This window comes from Gadus chalcogrammus, chromosome 1 (assembly GCF_026213295.1).
Source record: "Gadus chalcogrammus isolate NIFS_2021 chromosome 1, NIFS_Gcha_1.0, whole genome shotgun sequence".
NCBI classification, from domain to species: domain Eukaryota; kingdom Metazoa; phylum Chordata; class Actinopteri; order Gadiformes; family Gadidae; genus Gadus; species Gadus chalcogrammus.
The window spans coordinates 10476532-10501571 of NC_079412.1; the positions used below are offsets into that span (position 1 = coordinate 10476532).

Consider the following 25040-nt stretch of genomic DNA (forward strand, 5'->3'; position numbering starts at 1 on the left):
TAATAGTTGACGATTTATTACTAATGTTTGTGGTCGCATAATGTCTACAACAGTAGTGGTAGGTAGACACTTAGTACTATGCTTGGTATTGTGTATTCATTGTGTCGTAAAAGCAAGATGTACATTGTAAACAGATCAAAATCAATGCCAGTTACAACCATGGGTCAAAACATACCAAGAGCATGGAAGCAAGGGACTTCCACCATTGAATTGTTACTGTCAATGTATAGCATCTGATGCCTGGGGGGAAGGGGTAGCGTTAGGGTCTCATGTGCAGTTCAATGCAGAATTAGAGTGCTTGGAACCCACCACTGACGAAACATATGCAAGTATTACTTAGGTATCATGTCAACAATCCTTTCAACAGGTGCATTCCTTGTACACACACATCAGATACTACTAGTATATTAAAGAGGGGGGTGTTAGCTCATTTTCACATTTCAGAAGGTGAAACTGAATAAATTGCATCTTTGCATAGGTAGGTGGTATCTAATGGCCTTCTCTGCCACCTGCCATTGTCAACAATGGCAAAGCTTATTGTATCGGTTGTTGGAATACAGATCAATGATGCCAACGGAAATTCAGTAAAACTGAGAGGTCATTTAGAGGCTGATGACCGAAAGATTGATTGTGCCTTTGAAAAACATGAACAGAAACCTGCCCTAAAAATGTTACAGTGTTGCACGGTCTACATGTAAAAACACCTAAAATAAAACGCATGTCAATTATACACACAATTTCCACAGTATTTCTCTTTATATCCTACTGGTATCGGACTGGCAATATCAATAAGCTCTGAGCTGTGTCCTTATGTGGTCGAACAACATCACACATTCTTGTACAGCTGATGGTTCAGTGGGGACCATCCTTTGAGTTCTATGGCTTTGAGTTGTGTAAGAAACCGTCTCGGTTAGCATGCATTCGACACATGTTACAGATGACAATAAATCTTCATAACATTGTAAGCAGCTTTAGTATCTAGTTTCTCTACTCACAGAACATAATCACACGTGAACGATAGAGGGATGGTTTAGTGCACTTCCAACTAAATGAGATCATCCATTTTGATAGCTATATTATAAAAAAAGTACCAGCCACATGTAAATGGCACCTGATATTTGCATGTACCTCACCAGTAATGTGTGCCATATCTACATGATGGGAGTGAGGTCAGACTACATATCTCTGATCATTGAACCATGTCTGTTTCCAGTATAGCCGCTACACCAGGTATCACACAAGGACTTCCCAGATCCCTAATTGGAGATGGATCTTTGAGATGGGTAGAACAGGACAGTCTCTGCCGAATCCTAGTCAGGGCACACAGCGAATGGCTGACGTTAAGTCAACCAAGTAAACTCTAAAATAGTCGCCCTGTGCTACTTCATGTGGAACTGCATATGTCAGAGCTCTGCCTGACACGATCCGAGCTCACGACTTTAACACATTCTAGCAGAGAGAGAAAAGAAACAGGGAATAAACAATATTGGCAGTAAAAGTGAACGTTTCAACATCACAGAGGTTTGAAAATTCGATGAGAGATAAAAATCACTTATATCAGGTAGGAGCAGGAGAATGCCAGAGGACGAGTCAGGAGCCGCTTGTGTCAATAAATGTTGGGACTATCCACAAAGTTACGCTCAAAGTAACCACCGCTGTAGAGCCAGTCCTCGGCTCCTGTGTAAGGGTTTGTTTTTGTCTGAAACCACCTGGATGGAAACCAAACGACACAGAATTAGGAATGATTATGAACACCATTGTGGCGAACTGTGAATACTGGTTCCAGCTCGACGACTACTGAATCAACTGACGGCTACATAACTACCAAGGAGATGCCAGGATATTGGTTAATTGCTGTATACCTTATGAACAGGTATATTTCCTGATGTTCTTTAAATATATACTTCTCATTTGCGGCAGATGCTTATCAAGCTTCTAATAGAAACCCAGCTATCAGAACCCCATTCTGATGCCCCCTCCTGGGTGACATGGTAGTCAACTATGGCGACACATTAGTGCCATAATTCACTTATGTGATAAAAGATGCATTCGGGCGTATTATATTATTCCACACGCGTAGATATTAACTGCGAGCGTGCAAATGATCTCTGCGCGCGCATAACAGCCTCTCGCGCGCGCTAATTACCTGCGTGCGCGGGATAACCCAATAGCGATAGCCTTTAAAGGCTGCGCCTATACTCATAGAATCTAGAGTTACAATAAGTAACTATCGTTTCAGCCATTTACTGTACAATTCAGAATTGAATGTGAGGAGGGCTGTCAATCAAATATCGCGCTTCAGAAACGGCAAATCATAGGAAAGCCCGCCCTGCCTTGGTTCCCTCCCCCATAGTGCCAAAATTAAATTCGAGCGAGAGCGTAAAAACATCTTTCGCGAGAGGCTGTTTTGCGCGCGCTGAGGTAATCTGCGCGCGCGAGAGGCTGTTTTGCGCGCGCAGAGATCATTTGCGCGCTCGCAGTTAATATCTACGCGTGTGGAATAATATAATACGCCCGAATGCATCGTTTATCACATTAGTGAATTATGGCACTAATGTGTCACCATAGTCAACAGACTCCTTATGTGGAATGTAACGTGATCCTCTGCAGAACAGACCTGGTGGACCACTCTTCTTCCTCTTTGGAGCGCTCCTTGCGGGCGGCTCTCTGCTTGTCTTCAAGCCGCTCCTTTTCAGTCATTGCTCCATCTGAAGGCAGAAAAATGGAAAAATGAACACTGAACTATTAAAGGATACAATGGACCCCATGGTGGTGCATGCATTACGATGTCGTCGCAACTGAATGAGAATATAGTTCAAAGTGACACACTGTGTGTGTGTGTTTTTACCCAAGTCTCCGTCCTCCATAGCCTTAAGGTCTGGCCGCAGACGGCAGTCGGTTGGGGCTAGAAGCCCCTCCATGCCCGGCTCCATCTCATTCAGGGTCAGGGCGAAGCTGGTGAAGTTGTACATCTACACAGAAACAAATTAACGTTTGTCATTTGGACAGTTTTTAAATGGGCTGAGGCTGTACCAGTTATGACCCTTACTATCCACCATAACAAAGCCACAAGGTAAACAAGGGACAGAAGCTGTAAAAACTCTGAAGCTGCAGAGGTCAGCTGATGAAAAACTGAAAAGGGGAAGTAAGAATCACCCATCCAAGTGATTTAAGATAATTTCCGATATATGGGAAAACTCAATGTTGCCTTATATTTGAAACCGAGTCATGTAACTTAATAACAATTTCACTACACAACAGTTGTTACATTTGATCTACGCTGCCTGTATTCAGATGAAAAGTAACTGATATTTTGTTTAGGGCAGAGCATGTTTGATCAAACAATTACCGGTAAATGTTACTTAAAAAGTTCCCTTCCATTAGTATCGATGCATTTCACCTTTTCCGAGTGTGGTGGTCGCGGTGTAATCTTCCACAGTAAGGCACTTCCTGGAATCACAGTCACAGTTTCTTGCAGATCCGGCATATCATCTGCTTCGTCCCCTTCTGCACAGGTCTCCTAAAAGGACCACAGGTACACAACACCCAGCAGTCAGACCGGTACAGAGCAGCACTCACCTGCTGCTACAAAAGAAAACGTGTGATGAACGTTGCCACAGACTCAAGTCTCAATCAACGATGCAATGGCCAACGCCAGGCATCGTGGATTGGCTGCGGGCAATGAAACAATCGTACACTACACTCAGGAACACGGACTAGGAAGAAGACAACAGCAGTGGCACACTACAAATCATAACATATCAAATGTTATTTGACCTTACCTTCCACTAACGCCACTGCACGGAGTCGTGGAAGAAAAAGATAATGTTGCAGAAATGTGTAACGTTAATTGAGTCTTTTCTTTGAGAGCCCGCAGTAAAACACAAAATGATATTTGCATTATGTCCATGTAAAAACCTGATTGATTAGTAGCCCTGAGGTCTGTTCAAATGTGTGAGTAGAGTTTAAATGGGCTATGAAGGACAGCTCCTCCCACCTGCTTCTGCTTTTTGGAAATGCCCCCGGCCTTCTTCTCTGCCTTCTTGTTGGAGTCGTAGACCTTGGAGTCAACACTGTACATGCACTCTGTCCACTTTCCGTAGATCACGCGGTGTTTCTTCTTACTGAAGACAAAACAGCAAGGTCATGAAGACATTAGCTCACAACTAATCTAGCACAGCTGTATACATTGCATGCGCCGAGAACTAGTGCTATGCTCTCACCTCTTGTCTTGGATATAGCCTTCCACTTTGTGCAGCTCTTTACCGAACATGCCACATGGTTTGAAGTTCAGGACGCACTTGTCGCCCGTACTGACAAATCAGATGCAAAACAAGCAATCAAATAAAGAAAAAGGATGTTGCCGCATTACAATACTGCATTACATTAGATCCTACCTGTGGTTGAGTATCTCTACTGTTCCATATTGCTCGATCCAGAGCTTTCCCAAGATGATGTTATGAACACAACACATGGGGTTTGTCCAGGTGTATGCCTCCTTATGCCTGGAAGAAGCTCACACAAGAGACCCAGTGCTCAGCTAAACAGCGATTCATGGTAACAAGACAACCATCAGTGTAAGAAGACGTTGATTGTTTTGCGTTATAGGCTCACTTCAACAATTCCAGGGTCATTGTGCCTTTGGGCTCAGCCTCGACGCTCTTGCCCCAGAATTTGAGCTTGGGATAGATGGTGCCGTGGAACTCAAACTCCTGCTTCAAAGACTCAGCATGGAAGGCACTGACGGGCGGGTGGTGGCTTACTTGCTCTGAGATCAATCTATAACCGTCTTCCTCTCTGGAAAACCACAACATATTGTTTCAAGCTGATAACATTGACAGTGGGAAATGAATTGACAATGCATCCAATAAATCTGGTATGTATTTATTGTATTTTGCATGCACCGACATATATAGATAGATACCTTGTTAGTTCAAAAGTCTCCCCCAATAAAGGATTGAAAGGCTTTCCAGTTCTCTCCCATTGAGACGCCACAGAAGACACCGCAAAGGCTGCCACCACCTGTCACGGAACCAATCACAGATCTGGAAGTCACATTAACTTGAAGTATATAACAAATAACCCACGTGGGATTGATTTATATAGTGGGAGGTTATTATTAAGAAAGAATCACTTCAAAGGCAACATGAGTAGTGATATTTTGACATAGTCCGCGGTTGTTGGTTGTGTACCTGCATGCGTTCTATGGAGTCCGACAAGCTGCAGGCTTTGTGAATGAGGTGAGTGTGTTCCATGTACTCAGAGATCCTCTGAAGAAAGCTCAGTGGCTCGTTGAACACCACCGGCATTGCTATTTTAGAAAGTTCCTGAAGCACCAAAAAACAAACTGAGAATTACATGCTTTAGATTGATGACTAGGTTGGATCAATATAGAGAAACCTCTACATGCTATATAAATAACAAACTATTTCTTAGTAATGGACTAAGCACAAATTTATGTCACACAAACTCGACAGTAATGTCCTTATAATATGAATCCTTATTATAATATATTATTATCAATATTATTATTATAATGAGAAAATGTATTTCTTGAGCAGAAAATCGAATCATTACGCAAAAAATTGCCAACAGCATCCTCAGCTGCACCTTCAATATAACCAGCTGTTTTTTTGCATCATAGACTTTTGTAAAAAAGATGGGATCAGACCAGCGAAAGCCTAGCAGCGAAAAATTGCAAGAAGACGTTGCAATGTTAGCTGCTGAGTTGCTTCAATCAATACGTGCACCATCACACTCCAAAGCACTGACTGGAGTTTGGACATGTAAGTCTCTGCAATAGGCTAAAGACGAAATGGGGAACAAGCATAAAAAGAGAAATGACTCACCATTCCAATACATTTCTTTAATACACCCCACATATTTAAATTGTTTCTGGAGATCATATCTGCAGGCAGCATTTTCCTGTTAAATCAATAAACATGTAATCATTTGTTAACTGGTAATCATTTTAACTATAGAAGAATGACCGTTGATATAGGACTACTAACACACAACCACAATAAATACAATCTACCATGGAACAGGCGGTAAGACATAAATAGATATGGTCATAAGTCATCTCGCCCTAAAAGGGCTACAGGTTTTAGTACACCCTGAAAAAAGATATTGCTTTAATCTTAACAGCCTAATGGCTGTATTTCCTCACCTTCGCTCCCATACTCCATTTTGTTGTGGTGCGCTTCCATCCTTTGCCTGCTTGCCTTCAAACACCATGGCATCCTTAAAACTTACCTCACAGGAATCATCCGACTCAAGCCCTGTAAGATAGACGGATAGACGTTCTGGTCAGAATGCATTGCATTCCTTGCCAACTTCATTGTATGCCTATGTAGCCTATTTCGTCTGTATATGTCATGTGTTGTCTGTGATTGTGCTGCCATCAGGCCTCTCTGGCACCTGTCTCGGCGTCGTAGAACTCTTCCTCGCTGTTCATAGTGAGCGTAGTCTGGAGTGTTACTGAGAAGTCATGTCTGCAGCCGGCCTGTCACTGCGCCCCGAGCTCTTAGCGAGCATCACAGAAAGGTTAACACTTGACCTGCAACGTTTAAACAATTCGTTTCAAGATCATCCAACACATGTAGTACAAATTACATTACTAAAAATGGGAGACGCTTGCAGGTTATCTTAACGATAACCACTTCCAACAAAGACAGCTTCAGCTATTATTAGCAATGTAAGAAGCTAGTGAGTAACGTTAGCTAGCGGTTAGCCTTGGTGCTGCACTCAAAAACAACCGAAGAACACAATACTATTATTTGAACCTCCATCTCAAAGATTGGCATATACATGCCGATAGAATAACGGAGGTTACGTATGTATGAGATTACGTTTACAGTACCTGTTAATCGTCACCAATACAAAGATCTAAAAACATAAACATTCCTCAATTCACAGCTAGAGGAACTGGGCGGAAGAGGGCGTCAAGGGCAACGTCGCTAGTGGGGCGCCATCAGCCAATCAGAGCCTTCACCGCCAGACCCAGGGTGGCTCGGTCAGCCAATCAGAGCCTTCTCTGCCTTCTCTAGAGCGCACAGAAAGGCTTCAGAAGTGCTTTGTATTAATATTGTTATAGTAGTTATATTATATCACTGTTATATTGGTTAAAATATTATACTGTATTGTATTATATAACATAATATCATATAATATATAATGATAAAATAAAATAAAATAAATAATACAATATAATATTATAATAATAATAATAATAATAATAATAATACATTTAATTTAGAGATTCCTTGTTATATAATACAATACAGTATAATATTTTAACCAATATAACAGTGATATAATATAACTACTATAGTTATATTATACTTACTTATGTTATATAGTAAGTAAGTACGTTTTATTTATAGAGCACATATACACACAGCATACACTGACCAAAGTGCTGTACAATAAGATAAAAATAATAAAAATAATAATGATAATTAAAAATAACAATAATAATAATAATAATTATAATAATAAAATATAATATTATGTTATATAGCCTAATACAATATAATATGATATGATATGATATAATATAATATATAATGATATAATATATAATAATACATTATTGTATTCAATTGTATTATATTATGATATGTTATATCATATTATATTATATCATAATATTATACTATATCTACTACATATATATTATACTATTATATTATTTGGCCTATCAAACATGTGATTCGAATAGGCCTACGTCAGTCAAATTCAGTTTTGGAAGGATTTGTCCCCATATTTTGGAAAAAAACATATGGATGGACAAATAACAAGTCAATTACTTCGGGCCTCGTGACAACTATATTCCAGGAAGAGAATATGTCACTTGACCATATAACCAATGCGGTTGACTTTCTCACGAAATGTCGATTGACTTTTTTTTTGGCCGAATACATGTTAAGCCGTGAGCGCTCCCCCTGTCAGGGCCAGAGTGGGCGGAGAACCAGCCAGGAGGCACCAACAACTCACGCCTTTCTCCCCTTTTTTTCAGACTTGAAGCGAACAATAACTCGTGAGTACAGATAACGTCGGGTCTGGGGAATCATCTTTCGTCAGTTTTGCAACAGTAGTTACATTACCCACTCTGATTTACTCTGATTAACTCTGGACCCCAGAAGATGAACAGGGGTGACAACAGCTCAAAGCCGGCGCGCAGGGGCCAGCAGCCACCCCGGGCGCCACAGCAGGGCGCCCCTCAGACCCAGAAGGGGACTAAAGACTGCCGGAGGAGCTCCTGCCCTAAGACACGGCTTAACAACGACACACGGGGGACTCAGAAGGAATCTGCAACGGAGCTGAAATCAGTGGGAAAAGGGAAGCGAGCGGGAAGCGTCGTGGAGAGTGTGTCCAACGACGAGTGCCCTAAGAGTGCCAGCGTGCAGAGAAAACTGTCCGATGACAGCAACGCATCGGAGGACTACAGCAAGGACTCCGGTTGTGTGTCTTGGAAACTCTCTTCTTCTGATAGTAGCTCGGAAATGTCTGATTGCACGTCGGAGGGAAACAAGCCAGACCCTCAGAATATTGACCCTGAAATAAGTTGGTCGGACGGGAGCCCATCTGCGTCTGCGATGCACGGCGGAGGAAGAGGCGATGAAAGGGAGAGCAAGGACGGCAACACTGTGGGCAACTATCTCCCTGATCGAGGATTGTCTCCCGGAGTCGCTTATGTGTCAGAAAACGATTCAAATCTGATGATGGGGGAGACGACTGAAGGTCTGATCAGGGAGGTCGACGAATTGAGATCTGAAAACGAATATTTGAAAGTAAGGATATGTTAACAAATTAATATATAGGCCTATATATTTTTCAACTATCATTGAGTGTCGTCCTTTTGAATAGTCCTTAAACCTATTGTGTATACAGTCTTTTAGCCTCCAACAAGTGTCCTGTGAGCAGCGTTTTGACAGCAGAGCGGATTCTGTGTAATTGCAAATGCCAATCCCAATTAGTGACCGAGACCGCGTGACTGACGACGCTCCAGGCTGCCCGATGTTAGGGAGGCAGAAATCGTGTCGCTGAAGGAAAAACAACGAATTGTTTCATGAATTGATTCCAATTCATAATTTCCATACTTACAACAATTATAGCCACATCAATATTATTTTGACAGTTAAAGCATCTTAAACAATGCTACTACCATTATATATAGAATCATGTTATTTACACATATAGGCCTATTCAATTTATCGGGCCCGTATCTTGTGGATTGTGGAACAATGATATAGTTAACAAAGTAAACGTTAACAAATCCAAGTATTTGGGCACTCTGCCAACACCAACAAAATATTTGGTCATTGTGTTTGAAGATATATGATGCACTCCAAACTTAGCTAGAACTACCAGAGTGGCTCAGTGGATAGCCCTGCTACTGAAGGACTTGAGATGTGTCTCCACACCACTCCTCACAGGATGAGATGGAGGAGCTGCACTGCGAGATGGTGGAGATGCGGGACATGTTCCAGGAGGAGGAGGTGTACCAGCTGCAGGAGCTGCGGCTGCAGCTGGAGCAGGCCAACAAGACTTGCCGCATTCTGCAGTACCGGCTCCGCAAAGCGGAGCGTCGCAGCATCAGGGTGGCTCAGACCGGACAAGTGGACGGGGAACTGGTCAGGAGCCTGGAGCACGATATCAAGGTCAGACCCCTGTCTCTGTCTCTGTCTCTCTCTCTCTCTCTCTGTCTCTGTCTCTGTCTCTCTCTCTCTCTCTCTCTCTCTCTCTCTCTCTCTCTCTCTCTCTCTCTCTCTCTCTCTCTCTCTCTCTCTCTCTGTGTCTGTCTCTCTCTCTCTCTCTCTTTCTCTCTCTCTCTCTCTCTCTCTCTCTCTCTCTCTCTCTCTCTCTCTCTCTCTCTCTCTCTCTCTCTCTCTCTCTCTCTCTCTCTCTCTCTCTCTCTCTCTCTCTCTCTCTCTCTCCCTCTCTCTCTCTCCCTCCCTCCATCCCCTCCCTCCCTCCCTCTCTCGGTGACTTTAGAAGCACTCAGTAACCACCCACACAGTTTAACAGCCTTCGTCAATCGGCTTTTGAGTGAATCATGTTGATTAGAGTCATCCAAATTAACTTCAACCATCCACATATTTCTCTGCTTAGCCTCTCGCTCCCAAACTGGGCAGTGTTGTGATTGGTCGGGAGCAGCATGACTCATGGGCGGTGCCACATCCTGATGTTGGGTTGTGCCACAAAATCCTTAATGGGGCGAACGTTTTCTTATCCTACATCCTGTTGGTAGGTTCGTAAAAAAGCTCTGTATAATTATGTGGTTGATTGTTTCCAACGAAGTAGAGGCCTAAAACTAAAACGCATACGAGTTTAAGATTGGAAACAGTATCATGGAAGGAACGCATTGGCCGAAGTTTATCACTTTGTTGGTTGGCTTTTTTTACGTAGGGCTGATAACGCAGGACCGTAATTGATACTCTAACATTTCTCTAAACAATGAAACTACTTTAACCCTTGCAATGATTACCCTCCTCTTTATGGTGTTGAATTCTGACTTCAATCGTTTCCTCTACTTACAGGGAACAGTTAAGAAACATTCCGCACTGTTACTTTCTATTACCTCGGTCATTGACCTGCTTAGTGGATTCTTCTCCCATCATTGTACATCACATCATATCATTGATATAACATTGAGTATTTTCATTAATGAATTGCTGTTAGGTTGCAAAAAGCGTCTCTCTGCGCCTCCGGAACGAGCTGGAGTCTGTGCAGAAGAAGAAATCCCTGTTGGAGGTAGAGAACGAGGTGCTCAGAGAAAGGACCCAGGAGCTGGAGGTCGCCAAGCAGGTCCTGCAGACTGAGGTGGACAAAGTCTTCTCCAAAGAGGTTCGACTTCCATATATTTAGCTTAATGATCTGCATCTGTCTGCTCCATAGTACACTCTAACCTTGCGGTGGCCCTCAGCTGTTGCCATCCATACACCACATAAACATTTCCCATATCTCTGCAGTCTGGCGCCCATTTTCACGTGATTACTCGTCACAGCTGCCTCCGTATCATGCAGTTGTCTCCCCTTGCGCTGACACTACTCTGAGGTCAGATGGCGCTTGACCCTGGACCACATCAAGGATATGGGCCAGGGGCACGGCCAGCAGCTGACTGGTGCCTGGGTGGGGTGAAGCCTCTTGGTATGCTGAAGCCTGAACTCCAGCACAGCTGACATTCCCACTGGAGGGTTCACAAAATAGAGACAGAGAGGGAAGCAACATATAGAGAGATTACAGAAATAGATGCTCTCCCGCTTTCCCTCCGTTTGAATTTTATCAAGCTAGGCTAAATCGGGATCAGCATGTATTATGGAATTCTAAATAGTGTTTGCAGACTGACATACTGACCTACAATAACTGAAAAGATATAGATAGCTATTCCGTATCGCTATAATGCAGCACGTCTTGGTCTGCTGTTTTCCTTTTCCTTTCCTTGCTGTTGCCAATTCTGCCCTGAAGCCTCGTCTCCATGTGGGTGATGCTGAACTCACACGTGCTTGGACTAATCCAGGATTCAGTGCCTTGGCGTTAACTTTGCCTGGCCCACTCAAACGGGACAGCTGCTACTCTCTCTTATCCCGTATGGGAAATCCACTTAGATTACCTAATCTACGACCACAGAATCTTTGCTAGATTGATGGAAAAGAGGATGGACATTTGAAATGCTTTCAAACTCTTGACTGATCTGCTGGTCACATCTCACAAATAGCTGAAGAAATAGAACAGAATTATTTTCAAAAACAACTCACTGTCCTTAACAGAGAAGGGCATTGGGTTGCATGTTCTCAAGGAAAACTCTCAAATACTAAATAACTTATGTCTACATAAAAATTGACCCTTTTCATCTGCAACCCTTGACCATGTAGTGGCGACAACACACTGCTCATAATCCCCACCTCTAACCCCCTGAGTACAGTTATTTATATAACCATGACCTCCGCTCTTGTGTCTTCTGGCCGGACAATGCATCCCGAGACAGGGCTCACTGCAGCCTGAATTCCTTTCATACCCAAGCAAACAGATTAACTCGCTCATGTAGTTCAGCGTTGCCCTTGGTGGTGAGAAGAAAAAATGCTTTGCAGCAGTTCACATGACTCAGTGTGGAACCACTTGTAACCTAATGCTTACTGAGGAAGAGATTGTTTACAACACCTTCTTGTTTGAGCCCTGTTTTCTCTGTGACCTGTTTGCTCTGTTTGACACCCCCAGAACTCTCTGAAGAGGAGAAGTGTCAGATCTCCTATCAGCAAAGCAGAAAGAAGGCTTTCCCAACTGATAGAGGTATAACATATCTCCCGTACATAACATAACTGATCTCAAATATATTTGTATCCAATAACCACTATGGGCCTTTTGTGTCCTTCTGTCTAACGTGGGTTGTTGGGTGTTTCTCTCCCTTCTCCATTCCTCAGGAGGACAGCGCTGATCTAAAATGCCAACTGCACTTTGCTAAAGAGGAATTGGCGCTGATGTGCAAGAAGCTGACCAAGTTGGTATCAGAGAGTGAAGGCATGCGTGTGGAGCTGGTGAGATACCACTTGGCCTACGGGGATGTGGACCCCAACCAGTTCCCCGAGGGTAAAGCCAGCTACGCCCGCTCCAGGGAGACGGAGGTCAAGGCTCACTTGAAACTGGTGGAGGAGGAGGCCACTCTTTTGAGCCGACGCATTGTAGAGCTGGAGGTGGAGAACCGCGGCCTGAGATCAGAGATGAGCGACATGAGAGATAAATGTGGAGGTGCGATGGAAGAGGAAGAGGAGGAGCCAATGGAATTAGTGCCAGAAAAACTGGTTCCCCAGGTAGACGTGGGATGGGAACTGAAAGAGAGGGGACAGAGTGGGACAATGGGGCACACAACAGAGTACACACAGGACAATAAAGCCAACGGTACAACAGATGCAGGTGTGGTCGAGAGCTTTGTCCTTAGGGACGGGAGCCCAGCACAGACCAAAGGGATGTTGTCTGTGTGCCAGATCACCCGAGAGAGTCCTGTGGGTGGTGAATGGAGTCCTTTGGTCCAAGAGGAAGTATCTGGCAGAAAGGAGGACAGAGCTCTCCATGGGAAGACTGTTAAAGACTATGAAACGCTTCTTTCTCTCAAAGAGCATGCCTGCATTGTGAGTTCAGCCATTCAACTTCTCACCTCGCCCTCAAACGGCCTTTCCTCCACACCTGTTGCTATGCCCGAGACTGGGTTTCAGAACAAGGCCCAACCCCCAGGACAGACCTTGTTCATTCAGGGAGCTGTAAACGAATCTCTGGCACTTTTGCAAAACATGTTGCTGGCCTTTATTGGACACCTGGAGAAACTTATGACATATAGTGGATTAGGTGATCTTTCGTTTCAAAAGGGTGCACATTTTTGTGATTCCTTTATGCTCCCAATTATTTTGAGGGAGTTTGCAGGCCACAACATGGATGCTCAGAATGTCATTGAACATAACATGATGGAAGAGGCCTGTGCCACAGACATTGAGGAGAGAGTGAAGCACACACAGCAGGGGTCGTCCTCTCAATTTAACATGATGCAAAGTCGAAGAGATCCAAAAGTGCTGCTCATTTTGCAGGCAATCTCAGTTCTCCATCGATGGGGTCAAGTGAATGAACCCGGACGGGCGGACAATGAGGTAATAAGAAGTTGTGACTGAAATACCTAGAGGTCCCTTACATATAAAGCGATTACATTTCTACACACCTTTTCTTCACCCATAGCCTACTATATGCTTCCTTATATTATATTAAATAAATCATATATATGTTTCATTACAATATATGTAGAGCATCTTTGGAGACCTTGTCTGTTTTCCTCCCTGATCCAGGCAAGAGCCAAAACCATCTACATGCTACAGAAAGTGCTGCATGAACTGGAGGCAGAGTGTCCCAACAGTCAGACAGCATGTGACAGTGAACCCAAGGCTGTGCGATGCAAGACGAATGAGGTATGAAAAACTCTTACAGTTCAGCCATTTGTCTCGGCTGTGTGCGTATGTATGTGTGTGTTTATGTAATGCGCTGGAAAGCCAAGCTGATCCTCTCGTCTCGGCATGGCTTCATCGTCATACTCTTTGCAGCATACAAAATCAACACACTTCATCAAGGGCGACAGTATTTAGGTCAATCTGCTGCGGGGGCTACTGCCAAACCGGACCAGTTCCGACATCGACCCAAAACTGCATGGGCTTCAATAGACGTTTGAGTTCATGGTTCATTTTTGTAAAAATATGTCGCTTACAGTTAAATAGTCATGATTATTAAGTTATTTATTTTTATTTTTTGGGGTTTCATTTACTGTATAGTTAAGTGAATGTCTCTGACCTCTATTCATTTGTTTAACAGAATGAATAGTTGTCATCTCCGAAACTGAAAATGCTAGACATAAGGCAGAAACAATTTTATGCTTCATTTCTAACAATAATTGACACAAAATAATGTTGCCTGTTGGAAGAGAAAATCATAGAATTTGCTTCATAAGGAAAGGGTTTAACTTCTTTAATGATTTTCATTCTGAAGTAAGAGACTGCAATCCCAGTGTTACTCAAAGACATTCATTCCTTATGTTTATCTAAATTCAGTGAGCGTTCAAAACTGATTTAAGACTTAAATAATTTGGCCAAACTGCCTTTCCTAGGATGCCAGCGCCTGTGCTATCAGCAATGAGAGGAGATACTTTGAAATTGACAGGTCAGTTTTATTACTCTCCTCCCCATCTGCACATATTACATTTATTATTGACATTGAATTCTTCAAGAGACACAAAGCCATACTTTCTCCCACAGGACATACAAGGCTGAAGGGAAAAGGTCCAGACGGCCATTTGCTCCACGCAAGTCCAACCGGAAACACTGGTTTTATCTCAGCCAGTCGGTCGCTCAGCTGGACCAAGAGGAACCCGTCAAGACCTGGGACCATCCGATCATGCCGTGCAACTTCCCTGATCTCGACTTTGAACAGATATCTACGGAGAGGAGCCACACCGCCCCAGAAAGCACTGCCATCCGTATATATTACAGCCCCCCTTCTGCACGCAGAGTCCACCTGGCTCAGCTCCGGCAAAGTCCCACCACGGACAGGGAGTCCGTCACCATGGTCTCACGTAGGTGCACCCCAGGTAGCCCTCTGTCACCCCTCTATCTGGGTCTCTCTGCCAACCTGAGTGATGACATGAAAGAGATGACAGCCAGCTGGAGGCGGGTAGCTCACTCGAGTCACCCGGAGGAAGAGCGACGGCGATCGAGCGGAGCCTGGGTAGAGGTGTCCTGTTCGGGCACTCAGACCAGGACACAGCCCCAGATGGTGAGCGTTGGCCTGCAGACGGACGGACCCCAGGGGGTCGCCTCGGTGAGAAACAGCCCCTCCAGGGTGCAGAGCCCGTCGTCCGCTCGCGCTCTCCACAACTCGACCTCCGCTGAGAAAGTCAACGGAAGGGCGGCAAGACCCAGACAGACCTCCCCGAAGTTGTACCGAAGGCATTCTGCCTCTTGCCTCACCTCCACCACCTTTAGCAGCTCCTCCCTGGCATCCTCCCCTTCGTCTTCGTCCTCCTCCCCCTCCAGGGAACGAGCCTTGGTGAACCTCTCGAATCAAGGCCCTGCCCGGAAGACCTGGGCCCGCCCGGCCCACAAAAGCACTCTAAACACAGACTTTGGCAGCGCCAGCCGAGCCGCTAAGCCCCCCAGTAAAGCTGCTGGAAACCATCGCTATGGCCTGGTCACAGAGTTCTTGCGCAAAGTAAGCGGGCGGGCAGAGAAGCCTGCCCCAGGAGCTGGGCCAAAGGGGAAGAGTGAACTGAAGAACCTAGAGCGCATTCCTACAAGGCCCCCTGCCGTTCCGCTACACAGGACTGACAGCGTCACCAGGATCGTCAACAAGAGGTTCATGAAGCAGGGAGAGGAGAAAGGGAGCGGTCAGAGCCAGGCGATAAGAGGGGCCATCGCCAGAGACGGCAGCTCGAGCAGTGTCACAGCAGAGGTAGGTCTTCATGTACATACCGTGTAGACCGGTCTCGCAGAGAGCCGTCTAAATGATGATACGAAGTTACATATGATCCCTATACTTCTTATCCACTCATTTCTCTGATCTACCTGCTTGATTTCATCCTCTTTAACGTTGTTATTCAATAGGAAGGAAACTATGACTGCAGCTCCGGCAGTACCCTGACGTTCTGCTTCGCTCGTCCCCAACGGCAAACCTTGAATCCGGGCAAGCCTCAGTGACAAAAATACTCTGCAACACTCAGACAGCCCATAGACCCCAGCTGGGAGTGACAGGAAGGAAGGGCAGCCTGGATTTCAGCCGTCATCTGATCTGAATCCAGACTATATATGGAATTTTAGAAGCTCAACGAATTTAATTCCAGATATTAATGTTTGATGCTTGGATGGCAGTTTAAAAGAGAGTCTAGAATCTCTGTGTTGACTGACTTAATATGACTTAATATGTACTCTTTTGTGAATAATAAACATGCAGAGAGGAAGATTGTGCTGATGTGTAGAAGGACCATAGATATTGTGGCTTATTCTGAAATACATATTTGTATTTTATTAATGTGCAATTTAAGATTATTTTATTTGATTATCAAGTTTTTTTTAATATACTTTTTTCAATTCACTCTAAACATAAACGGAAATTTAAAAGAAAAAAAAGTTAATACACTAATCCAAACAATACATTAGTTGCTGTGTATTTATTTTCACCAGGGGAAGACACACCTACCACATTTACATAATACTATCTATCGATCTATCTCTATGAGTTCTAAATCCATTGACACTATGTTCACACATTAAACATTAATATATTATATTAAATCCAGGAACCCTAACTATATGCAGATTCAGCCTTTTTATTTTTATGTAGTACACAAGTAAGCTGAAGCTATTTGTGAGACTTCATACACAATTGACAAAAACCGTAGCACTTTGTTGTTGTGCTTAGGGTTCCCCCTTTACCAAACATTTACAAAAAGTTCAGTTTTAGTCTTCTTTGCAGTGTGCAGCAGCAGTTCACCGATAGCGCATAGACGGCTGAAGGATACGGAAGCCCTCTCAGTTCAAAACATGATTATTCAAAGTAGCATTCAAGATCAGCAGCGAAAGATTGATGTATAAAGGTGCGGCAGGCAGACGGCCGACAGAGATCAAGGGCAGGTCCAGTCCAACAGTAGACCTCCGACAGAGCATTCATTTTACCCTATAGATTCTAAAGGATGTAATTGTACACATTAACATAGTCCTACAATTTAAAACGGTTACCTTCAAACTCACAATTGAGATGAAACATCAGTTTTCATGAATGCGTACATATGCAAATGCTGATATAGACTCGATAGAACAGTAGAGAAACTGAATTTGCTTTTAAATGGCACACAACCACAACAGCCCGCGTGGGGAGCTGTGGTCAAAGTGTTCAGCTGTGGGCCCTTCTTGTTGTTATTTGTTGGTTCACATTTGTCGACAGCATTCGGACTAGAAACTGGGGTTGTTGACATAAAGCATTTCGATTGTTATGGGGTCTTTTTAAAAGCAACTATATAACGAAGCTACCAGTTAGTGGTCGTTGTACTAGAGTGATGGAGGAGGTTTACCAAAGGTTTAACTCATACGACTTCGAGACGGATGAAAGGTTCCTTAACGGGTTGATGTTGGTGGACGGGTCCAGCACCTGTGGCCACGACGCACCTGGGCTGGAGATGAAATTATTTTATTATAACCGGTATGTTTTCTCAGTTAAGTGACCCAAAAGCATTTCAGTTAACTCAAAACGGTACACAACTATTGTCAGTACAAGTAAAGATGTTCAAGCAGAGTTGTTGAGTGATACATTGGTCCCAGGAGTCTGGTTTTTAAATCTCATATCAGCCATGACCTGATTCGTGATTTAAAACTGGACGCGCTTCTAGTTCTGTCTAAGCGATTGTGTGTTGGATAAAGCACTAAATGAACCTTGTTATTGCCAGGTTCGTTGAGCCCATCGACTCAGCAGGGTTCAAACAGCGGAGCGGCGGTGACCCTCGTGAGGTTGAAACCCAGAATGCAATGCTCTCAAGATCAGTAGGCCTACCTGGCCCCAGCAGGAGTGACAGTGAAGAGACGAGCAGAAATGACAGTGAAGAAACAGAGGCCAAGATACTTTCGTTCAAGGAAGTAATTAGACTAGTTCAGGCGGGAGAGACAGTCCCTGGGCAAGGGACGCATCTGGACATTACGCCAAGTAACCATAACCCAACCCCTTCTCAAATGGAAAGAGTATTGAAGCCATGGGAAATTTGCGGAACCGGTTATACATCGCCATAACAATGACATAAATATGGCTTACTTTTGATGATTGGGATTTACATATCCAGGAACGTTTGACTACTTGTGTATATATAGGCCTACGCACTATTTTTGTTTGGCACAATATTTTGAATTGGCTTGCTTCAGTATTTCCGAGATAATAAAATAAAGTAGGCCTATAATCTTCCTGCCTAAACATCAATAATGACTTTCCACATAGGTAATACTACTAAGCAAATACTTTTCCCTTCAACTCATACTCATGCATACATTCCAGCAGCCTTCAGATATTCAAATATGATGCACTGAATAGACATAGACAGCAACAGATTGACACAACACAATTTCAATAGCCTACATTTATCTTTAATAAGCATCATCTAATTTCCAAATTTGTTTTGATTTATAACATTTGACACTGGTTTACAGCGCAAAAGTATATTCATCACGACATCAGAAAAGGGAAAAATCAGCATTTTTAAGAATACAAAGTAGGGCTGGGCGATTAATTGAATTTCGATGCGTTTTTGGCCTCCCTCGATCATTAAAACAAGATAATCGGAATAAAACGATCATTCTGCCGCCCGCCGTGTCTTGTGTGGTAAATGGAGCGAACCCTTCTTTCTCCCACCTGTGCACTACGCTACGCCCCACCCCCGCCTGAAAACTTGCGCTTGCAAGACATTTAGAAGAGTGTGAAGATGGAAGAAAGGCAGCCTTTGGTCGGGAAGAAAGGTAAAACGAATTCGGTGGTGTGGAAACACTTCGGTTTTGAGGAGTCTGACTCTGAACAAACGAAGATATTGTGGAAGATATGTCACGCGACCGTGTCTGCACCTCAAGCGAATACGACCAATCTGTTTAACCACTTAAAGTCCGCATGAGTAATACAGTACCAAGCAATGAAGGAAAAAATGAAAAGCTCCTCGACACCTGCCACCGCAACACAGTCCTCATATCCACCCAGCTCCCGCAGGCATAAAGAAATAACGGATGCAATCGCATACATAATTGCCAAAGACATGTGCCCTAGCGACCCGGGGTTCAATAAACTGATAAATAACTTGTGGTATGTGTTACCATCACGTCACCATTTCAGCAGAATTGCGCTGCCTGCCCTTTATGACGAATGTCGCGGAAAAGTTGCAAGAGAAGTGTCAACAGCATTATATTTTGCCATTACAACGGACCTATGGTCGAGTCGCACCATGGAGCCATATATAAGCATCACGCACGCTACATTACATCGACGCTAATTTCACCATGAAGACGAATTGTCTCCAAATGGCGTTTTTTCCGAAGACCACACAGGGCTAAATATAGCCCAGGGATGGAGGCAAGCGATGGCTGCTTGGGACCTGACCGAGGAAAGACAAGTCTGTATCACAACAGACAATGCCTCAAATATGAAGCTGGCAGCTGAACTAAATGGCTGGATGAGGCTGCAGTGCTTCGGGCACAGACTCCACTTGGCCGTAGGTGAGTAGTAGGTTTACTTCTCCTGATTTTTTTAATGCAATTTATTAAATAACAAATAATGTAGAATATATCATGTGAGCTACTCTCTCTCTCTCTCTCTCTCTCTCTCTCTCTCTCTCTCTCTCTCTCTCTCTCTCCCCCACACACCCACGATAATGTATTTAATTCCTAATAATAATAATAATGATAATTCCTATTTCCCAGCCTATTGATTCACTGATGAAGATTATGATGATACATTCTTATATTTATTGTAATTTTAGAGATTGCAATGAAGGACCACAGGATTGCCCGGGTTCTGCAAAAAAGTGGTCAGCGCCTTCTCCTACAGTTGGAAGAAAAAGAGGGAGGTGACAGATTTACAGAAGACTCTGAATCTGCCTGAACACTCTCAGACAGACAGAAAGAGTGTCCAACCAGGTGGTGGACTCAGCAGGCTATGATGGGCAGGGTCCTAGAGCCGCAGAAGGCCATCGCAGAGGTCCTCTTCAACAACACCTCACCCCCTCATGGCAGGACGTCGATGTACTGGCCATAAACAAGTCACTAAGCCCTCTCGTTGAATTTACAGATGCACTTTATGGGGAGCAATTGAGTGTGTCTTTTGTCAAGCCAACTCTCCACCTTTTCAACACCTCCATATTGGCCTTGCAGGAAAACGGCACAGACCTTGCAAAGTGCATCAAGAAGAAGATCATGGGCTATCTCAATGAGAAGCATGATGAGGCTCCAACACAGGAGTTGCTGGACATGACCTCAGCCCTGGACCCAAGGTTCAAGCCCACATATGTGAGCGAAGACAAGCGTGGGTCAATTGAAGAAAGACTGTCATCTAAGATGAAGACTGTCATGGTAATTATAATTATATTGATAATAACAATCAATTATATTTTATTATTTCTAGTAGTGAATCCCCATAACCAGTCAGATTAAACATGTCAATCATTTCTTTTCACAATATTCTCCCCCTCCTATTCCCAGGATAAGGCCCCTGAGCGAGCAGTGACTCCTGCTGATGACCCTGATGCCGCTGCTAGTGCACCAAAGAACGCCCTGGGCAGCTTCTTCAAGCCGGTCACTGAAGGCACAGCTCAAAGATCCGCTGCTGTGCAACCGGACCAGGACAAGGCCATAGCTTCTGAGCTACAGTCCTACCTCCAAGCAGGGACACTGGACACTGAGGCGGACCCTCTGGAGTGGTGGAAGATGTCCCAGAATTTCTACCCAGGGCTCTCCAACCAGGCAGGGAAATATCTTTGCATTTCAGCCACAAGAGCCTCGTCAGAGAGGGTTTTCAGTACAGGTGGTAATGTAGTCACCTGCCTGCGCTCATCCCTGCAACCAGACCAGGTGAACAGAATGGTTTTCCTGGCTAAAAACCTTTAGGGGTTGCAAAGGTTTAAAATAAGTTTTGGCAGCGGATTTTTCTTGTCGCTGCGTCAGTCAGTTTATTCTTGTTAATACTCATTTTGGCCAAAAGGCCTCAAAATATAGTTTCAACGTGTTAACAGTTTTATCATTGAGATACGGATTTCTACTGTGTTTTTTGCAGTACTAGGTAAGGTTGTTGTAGCAAGTGCATTACACCATAGTTTGAGTTGTTTTTTTAAAGAGTAAAGAGGAGTAATTCTGTTTTAATGTATAGTACTTCAAGTCTTGGATAGTGTTTATTTTTGTGTATATTTTTACACATTATTTAATTCACTTTAATATATTTCTCTTTATTTGCATTTTTCTTGTTTCAGTTCACACGTATCGTGTTAAGAGAAATACCAGTGTTAAAAGTTCAATAAATGCTTGTTCTCAATGAATAATCGTCTTTAATAATCGTGATTACGATATCATTTTAAATAATCGTGATTATCATTTGACATAGTCGAGCAGCCCCAATACAAAGCAGAATCCACTGCCCGTCATACAAGAAAATAAGAAACAAATCATGTGTTGCTTGAGATCATTACTGTAATGGGTCAAAGGTGATTTCCGATGCATTTATAAAGTAACCTGTTGACAAAATAAGGCAAAGTGCATGTTAAAAATGTTTTTGATCAAAAATTAGACTCCCCGTTTTCCAATCAGAACTCCTCTTGCCCCCCGTCTCCATTTTCACCCTCCGTCATGACATAGCCGTCCTATGGGGAGATACACATCCAGTTAGCAGGATCCTGCCAGGATAAGCCATGGCTGACATCATGGGTTGTATGCATAAACGCCCATGTTGACGGGCTGCTTACATCTGTTGCATAAAGTATTTCCAGAATCCTCTGTAGAGTAGGGTCTGCTCCTCCTTCCGTCTCCCTATCTTGGCAGATGAGCTCAATAGTCCTCAGCTTTCCAAGGTAAAAGTTTAATTCTTTCTCGGCTGTAGTCTTGTGTAATGTTAGCTCACTAACCTGAGGGGTTAGAACCATACGATTAAGCAAATCCTCAATTCCATCATATACAGCTAACGTGATTAGACTGAAAACCAACTGATCACTTAAATTGCCATCAGACATTCTCCAATGACAACATGATCAACTACTCACTTCGTTAGTAAGTGCTCCAATCGCATCTCCTGCTCCAGATTTCTTTGAGGGAACAGTCTGCAGCGCTTTGGCAGGGGCTGCCCTTGTGGCTGCTTAGATGTTAGGTGCAACAAAAAAGTTATTCCTAATGTCACACAAGGAACCATCTCTACAACAGGAAATGAAGCACCCATTGCGCTTCTGATAGGATCATCTACCACGACCAGAGTACATTGCCAGTGCATCATTGCTAGTCAGCCAATCTACAAGAGATGGTTCAGGAACAGATACAACCCTGTGTCTCCCACATCCCAATTGCCAATCTGAGGACCGCTTTATAAATTACTTTACCAACGACAAGCCGGTCTGTCAGCAGGTTGAATGACATTTTCATCAATCAGAAATATTTAGAAATAGGACACAGGTAATGATAAATACACATGAACATGAATTGTATACAAAATATGCAATTCTCACGAGCTGTGGCCTTGGCTTTAGCAGGAGTATTGGATGCTGAGGTAAACGCAGATGTCTCCTGTCCGTGACGTGCCGCCACTGGGTCATAATCCCTCTGATCATAGTTTGCTTCAAAAAACTTCTTGAACCACTGAACAAACTCAAAGTTTTCCTGGAATTTTCCTTTAATCAGTCTGTCTACAGGAATTATCTTAGAAAGTGGGTATAAAAGATCCAAGAATGAAAATACCCGTTGGTCTTAAGGGTAAATAATACAAAATCCAAAAGGCTAAAATCTTACCTTGTCAACTCCAGCCTTTTTAAAACTGTTTTGTAGAATTTTAAAATTCTGTAAGTATTCGTGTTCCAGTTTGGCGTTGAATTTCACCCTTTTTAGGGGGAGGCATCCAGCGAACAGCACATCCATGAATTGGCAATAAGCTGCACCTGTAGGGGCAAGTCAGTACATTACTTTGCTAATACAAAACATACCCAAATTACAACATATCCAGTGCATATTATGGCTTCTGTGTAAAACTGTGTTTTCGCACCTGAACACAAATGCTCAATCTTCGAGTAGTTCATCTGTAAAGACACGTTGACCCAAGACAGCAGTTCATGTCGACTCATGTTATCGTTGTTCAGAGATGTTGAGAAAACGTTAACAGCCATCTGGGAATTCTACAGGTGATGGAAAGCACAAGATGTGGAGAATTAATACAATTCAGGATGACATCCGCATTTAGGCCTACTACAAATATTTTCTGTATAGCGTTTGACAAGGACACTAGCTTTTGATCCGAGTGCAATACACATCGCTCCATATATAATGTTGCGAGTGTTTATCCACCATATTATTGAACGATCGTGAACCTCGTATACAACGAGCTAACGGAGTAGCTCGTTCCTCTGTTCTCTACGCAGTTCCGTAAAAGCATGAAAAACATTCTTGTACTTACTCGGTTCAACGCTCGCTATGTTGCTATGGCTCCAACAACTCAACGGTTTCAATGCGCAGCGTCTATATCAACACACTAGTACAGTGCTTAGGGGAAATCAGGTGAGTGGAAACTTCTGGACTGTCGTCTAGCTCCTAGTTCATTAATATATTAAACCTGTGGGCGACGCTAGAATTGTTTAAATAGACGAGAAGCACGTGGGTCGTCGTATTTTAATATAAAAACCCTGTTAGGGTCGGAGAGGATCGTGAATTGTAGCGTTATCCCGGTCTACCGCAACGCACATTCCGGCATCTTCCTGTGAACTGTGTTCCCAGGTTAACAGTCCTCGGAGCGAGAATATTTGAAGATGATAAGAATCAAAGCGACAAGGAAAATGAATATAGCTTATGTCCAGACATTTTCGAAAAAGCAATATACCCAAAACATTTAAAAAGGAAATGGATATCCCTCTACCGGAGGTCCCGCCCACTCGCCGCAAAATCCATGCAATTGAAAGTGCCCCATCACTTTCGCCAATAACGATCATTGGGAACATCCCTTCACAGAAATTGCGTCTTGAGGATTTTTTAGAACGAGATTAATATCCGACCTTATTCTTTTTGGAAACTGCCCCCCAGGGATCATATTTGGTGTTTGTCCATTACAATGAACCACAAGCACAATAAATAAAGAGATTACACAACGACTTTATTGATAAGGACCAACACGATCATCCGACATCTCTTCACATGTTTACATCCCAGTAGCCTATTTCCAGCTAGTGACCAAACAGAGGTCCTTCAAAGATGCCATTGACTCGACAACCATGTTCACATGTCACCAGCTATGTTGGAATTTATTCCATTTCTGCGCTAGTGCCCTCATCAGTTAACAAATCTAGTTCCTCATACCCACAATGCACCGTAGAATAAGGGTTCATCTGAGCCGCACCCTTTTTCTTTTATTATAGCGGATTCAATAGGGCTGGTACCTCAGAAGCGCAGAATTAATCCCAAGTCTGCCATTCAACCGACTTGCTATGACATAAAACACCATCTAGTGGTCCAGCCTCACTTAATATGGTCATGGTCTGAAGAAACCAGAGGATGTTTGACGTGTCAAATAGAACAGACTCGCGGTTCCTTGTCAACCGTACACCTACAAAGGACCTGGTAAGGTGACCAGTGACAGCAAGAATATAGTATCCATGGAAACCATGGAGTTCCCACACCCACGCCCACGAATCGTATGCTCATAACAGCCAATCAGGAGAAGCTTCGAATTTAGGCGGAGCTTTCAATTTACCAGAATAATACGACGCAGGCAGTAGGCCTACGGTAGTCTCTGTTACTACGTTGTTTGACCATATA

The 25040-nt window shown here is 43.5% G+C and overlaps 4 protein-coding genes across 7 annotated transcripts; 2 read left to right on the forward strand and 2 right to left on the reverse strand.

The window, feature by feature from the left end:
* Positions 1-58: 58 nt before the first annotated feature.
* LOC130381050 (oxysterol-binding protein-related protein 2-like) lies at positions 59-6952 on the reverse strand. The gene is made up of 14 exons (XM_056588474.1): positions 6863-6952; positions 6421-6559; positions 6170-6281; positions 5850-5925; positions 5193-5327; positions 4925-5022; positions 4615-4797; positions 4398-4505; positions 4224-4313; positions 3998-4124; positions 3401-3520; positions 2849-2972; positions 2618-2708; positions 59-1709 (listed from the first exon to the last, which is right to left on the reverse strand). Exons 2-14 carry the CDS (start codon positions 6455-6457, stop codon positions 1607-1609), a joined length of 1404 nt encoding a protein of 467 aa, XP_056444449.1. The 5' UTR covers positions 6458-6559; positions 6863-6952; the 3' UTR covers positions 59-1606.
* A 1015-nt stretch (positions 6953-7967) lies between these two features.
* On the forward strand, positions 7968-16892 carry si:ch211-197l9.2 (uncharacterized). Its single transcript, XM_056588623.1, has 9 exons — positions 7968-8795; positions 9441-9665; positions 10687-10851; positions 12223-12294; positions 12426-13640; positions 13833-13952; positions 14642-14694; positions 14790-15981; positions 16134-16892. Exons 1-9 carry the CDS (start codon positions 8148-8150, stop codon positions 16224-16226), a joined length of 3783 nt encoding a protein of 1260 aa, XP_056444598.1. The 5' UTR covers positions 7968-8147; the 3' UTR covers positions 16227-16892.
* Positions 16893-17182: 290 nt separating this feature from the next.
* Positions 17183-21869, forward strand: LOC130381185 (E3 SUMO-protein ligase ZBED1-like). Of its 3 annotated transcripts, XR_008895344.1 has the most exons (5): positions 17186-17724; positions 17969-19766; positions 20030-20291; positions 20421-20618; positions 20748-21590. XR_008895344.1 is itself a non-coding variant. In XM_056588652.1 (2 exons), the coding sequence occupies exons 1-2, from the start codon at positions 20463-20465 to the stop codon at positions 21150-21152; spliced, it is 561 nt and encodes a 186-aa protein (XP_056444627.1). In that variant the 5' UTR covers positions 20159-20462; the 3' UTR covers positions 21153-21869. The 3 variants fall into 3 exon arrangements, 1 of the variants encoding a protein (XP_056444627.1); XR_008895343.1 differs by having other exon boundaries at positions 17183-17724; positions 20030-20618; positions 20748-21867; XM_056588652.1 differs by lacking the exons at positions 17186-17724; positions 17969-19766 and having other exon boundaries at positions 20159-20618; positions 20748-21869.
* LOC130381169 (microtubule-associated protein RP/EB family member 1-like) lies at positions 20920-24101 on the reverse strand. Of its 2 annotated transcripts, none has more exons than XM_056588642.1 (7): positions 23689-24101; positions 23281-23410; positions 23031-23176; positions 22751-22940; positions 22295-22386; positions 22001-22159; positions 20920-21898 (listed from the first exon to the last, which is right to left on the reverse strand). In XM_056588642.1, exons 2-7 carry the CDS (start codon positions 23399-23401, stop codon positions 21842-21844), a joined length of 765 nt encoding a protein of 254 aa, XP_056444617.1. In that variant the 5' UTR covers positions 23402-23410; positions 23689-24101; the 3' UTR covers positions 20920-21841. The 2 variants fall into 2 exon arrangements, with proteins under 2 accessions (XP_056444617.1, XP_056444609.1); XM_056588634.1 differs by having other exon boundaries at positions 20922-21898; positions 22295-22383; positions 23689-24066.
* Between the last annotated feature and the right edge of the window lie 939 nt (positions 24102-25040).